The following is a 12,669-nucleotide window of genomic DNA, read 5'->3' on the forward strand; positions in this document are numbered from 1 at the left end:
GCTTGCCTGCAGCATCTTCTTAGATCATTGGTCCACTCGACTATTCCCAGTCCTTTCCTCAGCCTTCATTGCACACACTTGAAGTGAATCGAGCCCCATAGATCCTCCTTCTTTCTCATACATCTGTGGACGTCACCTAGACCTATTCAATGCCATCCTCCCCTTCCTACTGTAGAGTATGAAAGCCAATCGGGAACAGATTGTAGCAGTCAATAGAAGAGTGGCAGCGTTGAATCAAATCTAAGCCCTGTCAGTGGATCTAGATCTACACCGGACCTTACCACGTTAAGCTTGGCCCCTGGCAATTCTATATTGCATCTGTAAGTTGTGGCACAGCCACAAACAATCAGACTGACTCACTACACGAGTTGTGACTTGTAAGGCCTTGCTTTTATGTACATACTGTATATCTCCGCCTGTATATTCTGCTTTTTTGCTGTATATTCTCACTTTCTTTCCTGCTCTCATCCTCTGCGAGAGCATGTACTGGTGGTTACCTACTACCTAATCTTTATCATCTCAATTCTTGCATTTCCTTTCCGTGAAACCGTTCCCTTCCTTTATGATTATTATTCTCATTAAATAGACTACCTAAATGATCAGTAAATACGGAAGGAATATCATCTCACATAAATAACAATGTCCACCTTCCCCTGGCAAAGCTCCCCGGTGAGCTAATAGCCCACATCGTCAATTCCGTCGATTCACAGCAAGACCTCGCAGCACTCTGTCGAACATGCCACGTGCTCAAAGACCTGGCCACGAAACGGTTATACCATGCAATCTGTATCCGGGATAAAAAGAGCAGTATCCGCACTTACGCGGACCACCTTTGAAGATGAAGAAAAACAAGAAGAAAAGGACTCCCGTGCACGTCTCGTCCATGATCTCTCCGTCGATTATCCCGGAGATTATTTACTCCATGCGGCGTCCTTCTGCGCCTTGGCTCCCTGCATCGAGAAACTTGAGAATCTGCAGTCGCTGCATCTGAGAGGGCCGTTCTGGTGGCGGGATGCGGATGATTGGAGAGAGTATGGTGGAGTCCAGTGGGAGACCGAGCAGGGCACGATGACGGATGTTCTGGCACGGATGAGTCTTCAGAATCAACGGGTTGAGGAGAGGGTATTGCAGAATCTGAGGTCGTGTAAATCTCCCGCTTCTCGGAAGAACGTGATAGATTATTTTAGCTGACAGTCAGAACCCGCAGTAACTCTCGACTTCAGCGTCGCCCTGATCATCCAGCCCCTTTGCGAGCTGAACCTCCGCGGCCTGATCCTCCTCGACGACGACCCCCTCCTCGATGACACCCCCTTCCTAGACGACAACCCGCACTTCTGCCGCCAGACCGACCTCAATCCTCCCTGCTGGTATTACGGTGTTAAGACGAGGCTAAGCTCCCCAGCCTCATGCCCTTTGCCCCGTCTCCTTTTCCTGGAGACTGTCCCGGGACGAGGCTGAATCCTTCGCAAGGCTGGAGAAATTACCCACTATAAACATGACGTTAGCCTTTGACGGATGGCATGATCATGGTTTTCGGCTTTATCTCCTAAGCTTGAAGAACGCATGAAGACGAGTCCATCCGATCATAATGCTTGGGTTTCGGTCGGGACGAAGCACAGGGCTGTGGCAGTCAAGGCTGCAGCCCCTATTTTCCCGGTCGGGCTATCGTGGGGTCGGAGATGAGACAACAGACGAGAATGAATTACACCAGATGAATCGAACGACACCGACAAGGTTGTGAGAATTGAACTGCTTACTGGGGTGAGAAGCAGCTGACGGAGCGTTCATAGATCGGCAGACGAGACTCTCCCTATTGGCGAGAACTCCACTACGCAAGGAGACCACGATGAAGTACCTGATGCGGAACCCATCAATAGTGTGACACCGAAAGGCTCTGAAGCTCAATGGATCAAGGGTGTCTATATATGCGCAACAATATCCGCGGTCGTACTGCTGATCAATATTATCCTGATCAGCGTCGCAGGAGGATTGGCAGGCAAGAAACCTCAAAACACCGGTTTCTCCGCCACGCAGGTGGTCTATGAGGGCAGCTGTACCCTAACTAAGCGGTGGGATGTTGTGCTGCACTTGATCATTAAACGTCTTGAGCACGACAATCCTAGCTGCCAGCAATTTTTGTATGCAATCGCTGGTCGCACCGAGTCGCGAGGAGGTTGACAAGTACCACAGCCGGAGGAAGTGGCTTGACATCGGCGTGCCTAGTGTGCGAAACCTTTCTGCGGTGGGACGATACCGCGTCACTCTCTGGTTTATTTTGCTCATCACCGCAACGCCGTTTCATTTATTGTATGGAACCCTCAATGTATGACGGAAGCCTTGTTGGCTGATTGTCGGGACAGATACAACTCTGCCGCCTTTGCCTCTGTAGCGAAAACTGGCTTCGCTATAATTCTGGCCCCAAGTGACCTTGATCCCGGTGAAACATCAAATCTCACAACGTCAGGATTGGAGAACTGCTTCGAAGGAATCGTTGGGTATAACTGGGACAATTTCGTCTCCTTCCTCGCCAACGGCACATACGAGCGACACAACCGGCAGGAATGCATCGATTTGAGCAATCAAAAATCCCCATCGACAATCCGCACGATGGTTGTTCTCACAGACAGCCTAAACACAACGCAAGGCGGAAACATGGCGATCTTCCAATCTAACAGCGATGTGATTCCTGGGAACGAGTTACGAGCCGAAGGAATCGATCCCGAATCGATCCCAATCTTCTCTATGGGTCAAGGATGTCGCAGACAACATGGGCCTTTACCATAAACAGTACACTGACGTATGATATCAGCAATTATACTTCTTTGGACTGTTTCGACCGTATACCAGATTCTGGTGCTTGCTTAGATGCTAGCCGGCTCTCCTACTGGCTTTCGTATACCCAGCCTCAGAGCATTGAAGTGGTGGAGAGCTACATCCGCAGCAATCTGAGTCCCGACATTACTGCTCATGTTCAAACTGAGACGTGTCTCGTCGATAGATATTATTGGGAAGACATCACGATGGGAGACTGTCTGGTCATCCCGAGAAACGGACGATGCCAGCTGCTCTACAACCCACCGATCAGTATTGCCATTATCGTAACGGCGGTCGTTAAAGTTGCCGCAATGTTCTTGGCTGCGAAGCTGGATCGTAACCGCTCTGAGCCTCTCCTCACGGTTGGGGATGCGATAGCTTCCTTCCTGACGCGCCCCGATCCCATGACAAGGGGTGCTTGCTGGATGTCCAAGTCCGACGTGAATAAGATATGGGGAACGTTAGGTGCCAGAGCACCAGGGTCACAGGTCGCGCTCGTCCATGGCGGGAACAGCATGGAAACGGAGTTGAAACCTGGACGTTTAACACGTCGGAAGCTTTGGTGGGAGGCGGCAAGTATCCCCCGATGGGCGGTGACTTTGGCACTGTAAGTTGAAAATCACTCACACAGAATGTTGAAGATAACTAACAAACCCCAGGTGTGGAATGTGCATCGGCGTTGGGGCCTACCTTCTCGACCAGGCCGGCAGTGCCGCCGGCATCAACAACAGCTCTGTGAAATATTGGTGGCAGCTGGGATTTGGCACCGCCACCGGCAGCGTGCTCCTGCAAAACGCGATGCAGTGGCCCATCCTTGGATATGTCGTCGTTGCCAATACCCCCCAATTCATCGTGACTATCAGCTACTATTTCTACAACAACGTGCTGACCAGCATGCTCGCCGCGGCAGAGTATAGCTCGTACGGTATATCACGGAAGTCACTTCGTGTTTCATGGCCCAAGCCGCACTCCTCCCAGCGATCGACATATTGGCTCAGCATGCCCTACCAGTACAGTGTTCCGCTTCTCATCACGTATGCCGCCCTGCATTGGACGATCTCACAGAGTCTGTTCTATGTGCAGATCGTGCCATATGATATGTTCTCGAAGCCAGTGGAAGGACAAGTCCTGAGTGCTCTGGGGTACTCGCCGATTGCAATATTCGTGTCATTATTGGTGGGAGGTGTGTTGATGTCTGCCTTTTTGATGATGGCAATCTTCCGGCGGTTTCAATCCTTCATGCCGCTGGCGGGAAGCTGTAGTGCAGCGATTCGTGCTTCGTGTCATCCGGGGAATGACACCGATACTCAGACTGCTGCTTTGGGGGATGTGACCTGAGGCGAGACCGTGTCGTTGCCAGAATGGATGGTCGTGGGATCGGAGGATATTGCTCACTGCAGCCTTACTTCCAAGGAGGTTCTGAAACCATCGCTAGAAAGATTGTACGCTTAGTTTCTCAACAGACATGAACTTTGGACATCGGTCATGACTGTTAGACGCAGTAATTTAAATAGGGTTCTGCGTTTCATGGCTTACGAAATGTTACTATTCCTCTCATTACATCGCCTTGCAGTAAAAACAGATCTGCCTTGGGAGCAACTCATGACTCTCGAACGCTGGAGACATCCCTCCCACACGGTGGTGTATGATTGTATCCAGTTCTTTCGCATATATCAGGGCTTGAGTAGGAGGGATAGATTGACGAAACTACCGAGAGAAGAAGCAGGTCCATCACCTAAAAGAGTATTAGCTAAAGTCCTTGGGTGCCAATTGCATTGGGGTACGGGGAGTAATTACGATCTGATAAAAGTGCTTGAAAGGGTTCAATCTATTTATGAGCCTTGTGGTCAATCAGTCTTGTTGCAGCCAAATCAGTCAAAAGAAATCTTCTCCGCTAGGTGGCCAAATCGCTGACAGCGGAAGCACCGTTTCCTCTGCCAAGTCGAACCAAATCCCCAGCGACGCGAAGTTCCCCAGAACTTTGTCTTTCTTCTTCAGCCATACAAGGTCCTCGATCCGGTAACTACGTTCTGTCAACTCGTTTTCTTCCATGATCTTCTCGATAGCTCGCGCCTTGTCTCCGTCCAGGTCAAAACCCTCCGTTGGGGTGCGGTGCACGGCGATGCCGAAACGCGGTTTGGCCAGCTTGGTGCCCTAGTTCGTTTAACCACTCGGTGTTATTGTGGGCCACCTCAGCCGACTCTGGGTTCTTGAAGCGAATCACGTATCTGGTCTTTGTGGTGCCAATTCCGGCCACTTGTACGTCTTGAGTGGTCGGCGCGCTCAACAGGGCGGTGCGAATGTGGGTATTGGCCGTCGCGGTGGGGAGGTATCGGCTGGAAGGTATTTCCGTCGATACCGTCATTGTCTTGAGGATCAACGTGGGAGCGTTGGGTACTGATTCGAACGCAGTTCTGTTCCTTGTCTGATCGTTGGTTATTCATCCGAGGCCCCAGGTTATCTGTGCTGGCTGCCACAGCAGCCCATGATCTTGCCGGGTGTGTCGAGGGAAGATGTGCGATGATATCAGGTGATGCACGCGTGATGCGGAATCAGGCATGAGTCCAAATCTTGCAGTTTACAGATTAGCTACCTATCTTTTAGTCACTAAGTCAGATGATACGAATATACATAACTTGCTGTCCATCGTGCCTGGAGAAGAGCAGCTGCTCGTCTTCCCTTCGACCCTGGTCTACAAACAGCAGCATCCATCGTCCCATCTACCCTCAGTTGCTCCGGATAGAAAAGACTATCCTGTAACGTTGGGATACAAGCGACACACATAAGACGAGACGCGTGTCCTTTTGGAGATTTGAACATGGTTCCGCAGTGGTCTCTTATATCTCCCCATTAGCCACCTACATTGTCAATACCGTGGACTTTCAAAGTCCTCTTTAATTTGTCTAGTAACTTTTTTTTTCCGTCTGTTTGCCCTGTTGCTGATTTGGTCATCTTGCCGCTCTGGTGGCTACGACCTCTGCGGTAGCTGTCTTCGCATCTATCGCCGGTGCCAAAGTCACTCTATCAAATTCCGTCCAGCAGGAAGTGCCAGGAAAAAAAAAAGAAAGAGGAAATGTGCTGATCACGCCGGCAACTATGATTGCTAATGTCAATCAAGACAGTAGGTAGTTAGACACCGACAGCCCGAAATCTGTGATGAAAGCTAGGTAAGTAGGGAATAGCGGCGACTTTAGAGTATTTGGAAAATTCAGAACATGCGGTTCACCATCGCACAAAAGTCACCCAGGGGTAACGATCGCCGAAGTCAATGCAGCGGGCGACGTGCACCCTCTGGAAGTACCTTATCGCGATCGGCGGGACGGACAGTGGACACGACGATCTCCACAATCTGGACCTACCAGAACTCTAAAGACCGCATGGTGATGCACCTGATGTATTCATCATCCGGTATTCTGGAGAATGTGCAGTATGCATCTAGTAATGGACCGCGGGTCGCAAAATTGACGGTTGTCCGAGCCCGATCATTTCAGCAATCAGGGTTTGAGCATCACTGGTTCTACAGCGGCATCTTCCACAACGCGAACGTCTTCGTTGGTATGCTGCAGACAAGGATACCATACACGTAGAGCCAAGGGGGAGTGAGCATTATTGGATAGCTACTGGTATGAAGCGCAGCCGGGAACTCCCAGAGGAACATGACATGGGTGAGAAACTCGACCAGCAAGAAGGCGATGGAAACCAGGGTACAGGGTGCTAAATTGGGTGAGTAATCCCAGGGGGGTCGACATACTATCATGGGGGGTGGGAGGCCATCATCCAGGTGTACACGCTTCAAGCGATTTGAGCGTGATGTGTTCGCACATAAACCATTTTTTAGATGTGGTATGTTTCTGTATCTATATATATGTCGACACTCGAATGACATTTTCAATTGGATAGATACCCACGTGGTGACTGTTGGACCGTCATGCATGCATATATGCATATATGCATATCGAGACAGGCAAATAAGGCAGCAGAGAGATAGAAGTGGAGAATCCCATCCTATCGCTTGGGATGTTATGTAAGGCCGCGCTCCTGTGAATCCTGATATCAATAAATAAGATATATAAGGGAACGCGTACTTGACCTTATTGGATAATTTATAAGTCATCTTTGTCCGAAGCTTATCGTTGTGTGTATGAATCACAGCGGCCAATTCTTGTGCCAGAGAATCAGGAGCTTTTTTCTGCTAAGGTGGAGATTACCTACCACATAGGCTGATGCATTTCAGTTGCCAGATGCAATCATTTATTGTAGCGTTCCGTAGTATCCCGTGAGCGGTACTGGTACCTTTTGCATTTTCTGTGAAGCGGTTGCGGTGTCGTGGTTTTTCCCTCCCGCGTGTCGCAGTTCTTCTTCCACATTATCTTTTCGACTACAACATGGGACCACCACTTCTACCGCCCTCGATGAGCAGCATCAAAGACCAAGCTTGAAAGCTTCAGAACGTGGCAGCAAAGACCCACAGAACCATACGCGACTGATCGAGAACCGAGGCAGCGCTAGCACTGCCACAGTTGCAGCCAGAGAACCAGAGTTGTCCTTTTCTTTTTTATACAACTCTGCTGCCGCAGAACCAGACTTTCTCCCACTGCGCCTTGCAGGACCAGGTCATCTATGATGTATCCGATGCAGCCAGCCCTAGCCGCATCTTATCTGCCATCCACTACGTGGCGTGCATGAGGCGTGGTGATCGTCGATCGGTCTTGGCGATGACATCCTCACTGTTCACCTGTGGCCACCCACGCTGACAACATGACAGCTAGGAGATCGCCGATTCGACTGTTCGTCCAAAGTTAAAACGACTTTATCGATAGGTCGTCGCCCCTTGCGCGGCCATGCCGACACTGCCGAGAAGACGGACTGCGCCTCGCAGGGCATGCTCAGCCACGCATCTCATCTGCCAAACAGCGATCGACACGACCCGCAGCAACGGCTCGTCCGAATGCTCCGGGTGGAGATACAGGTCGCCGTCCGATTGCTCGGCTTGTACCGTCTTTCCAATGACAATCGACACTGGGTTTGCCGTTTTGCGGTTGTGCAGCTTGTGCAGCCGGTTTAGTGAAGTCTTGTGTATACGTATGCCGTGGACAGGATCATGCTGCGCCCCCTTACACGCGGTCCGCGCGGGTTGCCCTGCTTGGCAAGTACGGTACATATAAAGAAGAGGTTTCCAGCCTCGCAGATGTCTGCTATCGATCTCAACGCAGTGACAACATCCCAATTCACCTCTTCCGAAAGCCAGCCCGAATATATCGCTGTCAATTGACCACCAAAACCCTCTGCAACAAAACCAACTCGACAAATAAACCGCCACCATGCAGCTCAAGTTCCTGACCACCTCCGCCCTCCTCCTCCTGGCCTCCTCCGCCCTGGCCGCCCCTCAACCCACCCCCGCTCCCGACGACATCGTCGGCGACGTCAACTCCATCATCGGCGATGCCATGGGCGCCGGTGAGTCCATCGCCGCGGGCGGCCAGTCCGTCGCCTCCGACGTCGTCTCCAAGGCCGAGTCCATCGCCAGCGAGGCCAAAACTGCCGGCCCGGCCGTCGCATCCTCCATCGAGGCCAAGGCGTCCTCCGTCGCTGACGAGGCCAAGAGCATTGGCTCCGCTTACGAGAGCGCTTTCACCACTCTGACTGGTGCCGCAGGCAACCCGACCGCGACCGTCACCAAGACCGCGGCTCCGGGCAGTTCGAGCACGGCTGCTGCTTCGGCTTCTTCGGGTACTTCGACCGGCGGTGCGCAGCCCACGGCTGCCGTCGGACTCGCCGGTCTGGGTGTTGCAGGTATCCTGGGTGTTGTTGCTGCTCTGTAAACGACCTCAGACTGGCCCAAATGATACTCTCGACGCGGACACGGTCTCGACGAGAAGAAAAAATGACATCAATTGATACCACCATGACCTTTTATATCGCATCGACGGCATAATTATCATTATCCCTAATTGTCGATCTCGCAGATACAGATACGGCGTTACGTGAACTCGAAATTCGAAATACCAGGGACGGAACATGCTAGAGAGATTTTGGATTCATTCGGATTGACTTTTTTTCTCCTTCTGTTTTCTTCATTGCGAGGAAGCCCTTTTTGAAACCATTCAATTCTATTCTATCTTTCTCCATAGATGAGATGGAGAATGCTTATCCGATAGATAGATCTGTACATTATTATCGAACTGAATTTTGGTGAATTAAGAACAATCAGATTTCGAAGCAAGGGAGGACATAGACACCATAGAGATGTGAATGGTGTCCTGGTTACTCTTCCCCTACCCACTCTGCACTGTACATACTGCAGATGCACCTACCTACACCTTAAACTTTCCAAATTGGCCCGAGCCGTGAATAAGGTTGGATGGATAACCCCGTATGGTACACAGCATAATGCACAACTTAAAACATGCTTTGTTCAACCTACCTCCTACCAAGGTCGTACCTACCTTGGTAAACTACGCCAGACTAACCCTAGGAACATAGGTATCAGGGTGCAGATGCGAGATCTGATCTGATTAATTCGTCCAATGACAAACTGGCAGGAAGAATGTGTAATCTATATGAGACCTACTAGTTCTATGGGATTTATAGAGAATCAGCAACAGAGAAGTGTTGCTGCCTATGTAGGTACCTACCTACCTACTACAGCTCATATGCTATAACTAAATCAAAATACAAGATGATCTAAATTTCCCTTAACCTTCCAGCTGATCTGCTGATGTCGGACTGCGCGAACCTCGTATTCCGAAGGTATGATGATGAAAGCTCTGATTATTCCAATCTACCTAACTATCTGACCACTATTTATGGACTTAGGGGTTAAGACCTTTCTGAATACTTCTTTGTTTAATGATCCCGAGACATTTTCGTGAACTAACAAAGGAAAATAGGTGGCTTCAGGTATAGACAGTATGATCCCTTTATTGCAGGGATTATAACCTTCGAGATGCCTGGATCGGCGTGTGCTGAATAGGCTGATAGGTCTCTTGGTATACCACTAGGGTATAGTGGTAATATTCGGCTGACAGCTGAGTACCTATGTACTCGATCCCTCCTCAAGTTTCGGTTCAGGGTTGCAGGTCTGTAGCGCTTTCTTTTTTTTCACTTTTTTTTGCAGTTCATGTTCAGGTTCAGGGTTAGCTAAGTGCCATTCACGTATGCATGGATGGATGGGTGGATGGCTGGCTAGCAGTGGGCTGGTTTTCGGACTCCTTGTGGTTGTGTTACGTTACGTTAGTGTAATGTAATCTGATAACAGAAATAGAAATCGCACTTCCCAGTAGTGGCCCAAAATCAATTGATGGCGTGACTTGACTTCCAAATCAAGCTGTTCGTGAGAATTGGAATCGGGATTTGTTTCTGTGCCTGGTCCTGCTGGTAGAGTGGGGCTGTCACAGACTAAGTACCTAGCCAGGTACCAAGGAGGTGAGACTTATCGGAATGTATCCAGAGGACCCATCCCATGGAGAGAGAGGCCGACAATGGCCAAGGTTGGTGTGCGAGCGTGGCGCGTGGGCGTCGACTAGGCCGGGGTTTAACTGGACGACCGCGTTCTTATCCTGTCCTTATCTGTCGTTGTGGGATTCGAGATGGTTCTATACTAACATGGGCAAAAGTCCGCAGAACAACAGACGGCTGCCCTACCCCCATCTTTGAATCTGATATGACCAGGGCGTTACTGCGTGTTTATTGTTCCTCATGGTCATCAGTGTAGGCACGACTGACTGCAAGATTTGGAATTCTCTTGTGCGGCATATAGAGTAGGAATTTTAAGGGGGCTCTCTTGATCTATTCCATTGACCAATCACCGCCAAGCCCGCCTCGGGTGCTCCGTAGAAAGTTTTGTCTCCGTTGGAACATTCGAGTTTCTTGACTTGAAACAGGACAGTCCTTGTTTCCGTGATGGCGATCGCAACAGTTCTGGAATTCTCTATGGAGCTGTTGATGGAGAAGGAAAAAAAAATTTTTTTTTCTCCAAGGGTCTTTTTCTGTAGAGCCAATATATGGTCTAAGCTCCTTGATGGCCGATAGATCAGCCGGCACATGACATGGCTGATAAGATATGATAATGATGCATGATAAGATGGTGTCGACATCATGCATAGGTGTCCCTGACATGACCGTATTCCATGTCTACAGTATTCGAGCATGTATAGTATAGTACTCATGGCCATATGGCATGTACCTCAGGGTGGACAGGTTCGCACCTCTTCTAGCCCCTTCTAGCCGGTCGTGCAGCACGGACTTTCTGTCCGCTTCGGGCACCTCGGCCAAACGAAACGCCGGCCAGGGTCAGCAACAGCAAGATGCCCGTTTGAGCCAATAGACGAGGCATCACTTCGGCTTCAGATCACCATGATGCTCTTGTCCAAGGGGCCCGAGTCCTGCCCGGACAGACGCCAAGCGCTCGTGTTGCGAGGAGCAAAAGCCGACAAGGAGCTGATCTGTGTGTTTTGCGGTCTAGTCTGCCTGTGCGGCGTGCACACTGACTGACGGCTACTGAACAAGCCAATCCTGTGTTCTGACAGTGTTGTTATACTAGGTAGCTAGAAACATCGACGGCCGTCCCGTCGCGTGTGCTTCAGTCTGCTTCCGGCTAGCCGGCGCGTGGCCCCCGCAAAATCTGCCGCGTTAAAAATATGGAGACTCCGGGCAAGGCTCTTCAAGTCCCCACCCGTCGTCTATATAAGCCATCGGTCTGCTTGCGACGGCCTCACCAGACGTAGCCAGACCCAATAGAGACCATACACAGGAGGTCGCGCCTCAGTATTGGCAGCCGTCACGATGGCCTCCAAGACGCCCGACGTCCAGCCGGCCGTGGAGCCGGTCGTCGAGCCCGCCAACGATCCGTCAAACCAGCCAGCCAGGTCCATGAGCAAGGTCATCGAAGATGCTAAGGCGGCCGCTGACAAGGAGCAGAAGATGACCCTGCTGCAGGGCATCAAACTCTACCCCAAGGCCGTCCTCTGGAGCATCGTCATCTCCACCTGCATCGTCATGGAGGGCTACGACATCAGTCTCGTCAACAACTTCTACGCCTTTCCCGCCTTCAACCGCAAGTACGGCGAGCTCATGCCGGACGGCTCGTACCAGGTGCCTGCGCGGGTATGTATGCCTAGTCTGTAGATTCTATTTAGGATACCGGTTAACGAGATCAGTGGCAAGCCGGCCTCAGCAACGGCGCCTACGTCGGCGAGATCATCGGCCTCTTCATCAACGGCTGGGTCTCGGAGCGCTTTGGCTACCGCTACACCGTCATGGCCTGTCTCGTCCTCATCACCGCCTGGACCGCCATCTTCTTCACCGCGCAGCACGTCCAGGCCCTGCTGGCCGCCGAGATCCTCTGCGGCATCCCCTGGGGCGTCTTCCAGACCCTCACCGTCACCTACGCCTCCGAGGTCTGCCCCGTCGCCCTGCGCGGGTATCTGACGACGTACATCAACTTCTGCTGGGGGCTCGGCCAGCTCATCGGCATCGGCGTCATCAAGTCCATGCTGCACCGCGACGACGAGTGGGCGTACCGCATCCCGTACGCGCTGCAGTGGATGTGGCCCGTCCCGCTGCTCGTCGGCATCTTCCTGGCCCCGGAATCCCCCTGGTGGCTGGTCCGAAGGGGCCGGATCGAAGACGCAAAGCGCGCCCTCCTGCGCCTGACGAGCCTGAACCGCGAGACCGACTTCGACGCGGACGAGACCATCGCCATGATGGTGCACACGACGGCTCTAGAAAAGAAGATCACCAGCGGCGCCAGCTACCTCGACTGTTTTAAAGGCACCGACCTGCGCCGGACCGAGATCGTCTGCATGGTCTGGGCCATCCAGAACCTCAGCGGCAACTCCTTCTCCAACTACTCGA

General features: G+C 51.5%; 5 protein-coding genes across 5 annotated transcripts; 4 read left to right on the forward strand and 1 right to left on the reverse strand.

The window, feature by feature from the left end:
* Positions 1-777: 777 nt before the first annotated feature.
* On the forward strand, positions 778-4,152 carry VTN00DRAFT_2963 (uncharacterized protein; the record flags this gene model as incomplete). The annotated part of the gene is made up of 7 exons (XM_069429227.1): positions 778-1,144; positions 1,208-1,375; positions 1,799-2,138; positions 2,191-2,307; positions 2,361-2,696; positions 2,810-3,421; positions 3,474-4,152. 7 exons carry the CDS (start codon positions 778-780, stop codon positions 4,150-4,152), a joined length of 2,619 nt encoding a protein of 872 aa, XP_069283375.1.
* Positions 4,153-4,689: 537 nt separating this feature from the next.
* On the reverse strand, positions 4,690-5,179 carry VTN00DRAFT_2964 (uncharacterized protein; the record flags this gene model as incomplete). The annotated part of the gene is made up of 2 exons (XM_069429228.1): positions 4,690-4,968; positions 5,006-5,179. 2 exons carry the CDS (start codon positions 5,177-5,179, stop codon positions 4,690-4,692), a joined length of 453 nt encoding a protein of 150 aa, XP_069283376.1.
* Positions 5,180-6,029: 850 nt separating this feature from the next.
* On the forward strand, positions 6,030-7,879 carry VTN00DRAFT_2965 (uncharacterized protein; the record flags this gene model as incomplete). Its single annotated transcript, XM_069429229.1, has 3 exons — positions 6,030-6,369; positions 6,432-6,518; positions 7,584-7,879. 3 exons carry the CDS (start codon positions 6,030-6,032, stop codon positions 7,877-7,879), a joined length of 723 nt encoding a protein of 240 aa, XP_069283377.1.
* A 256-nt stretch (positions 7,880-8,135) lies between these two features.
* Positions 8,136-8,636, forward strand: VTN00DRAFT_2966 (uncharacterized protein; the record flags this gene model as incomplete). Its single annotated transcript, XM_069429230.1, has 1 exon — positions 8,136-8,636. One exon carries the CDS (start codon positions 8,136-8,138, stop codon positions 8,634-8,636), a length of 501 nt encoding a protein of 166 aa, XP_069283378.1.
* Positions 8,637-11,598: 2,962 nt separating this feature from the next.
* VTN00DRAFT_2967 (uncharacterized protein) lies at positions 11,599-12,620 on the forward strand (the record flags this gene model as incomplete). The annotated part of the gene is made up of 2 exons (XM_069429231.1): positions 11,599-11,919; positions 11,973-12,620. Coding segments are annotated over 2 exons (969 nt in total), but the record flags the coding sequence as incomplete, so codon positions are not given.
* Positions 12,621-12,669: the final 49 nt, after the last annotated feature.

The sequence above is a fragment of the Thermoascus crustaceus genome (genome assembly GCF_041956765.1).
Source record: "Thermoascus crustaceus strain CBS 181.67 unplaced genomic scaffold VTN00scaffold_11, whole genome shotgun sequence".
NCBI classification, from domain to species: domain Eukaryota; kingdom Fungi; phylum Ascomycota; class Eurotiomycetes; order Eurotiales; family Thermoascaceae; genus Thermoascus; species Thermoascus crustaceus.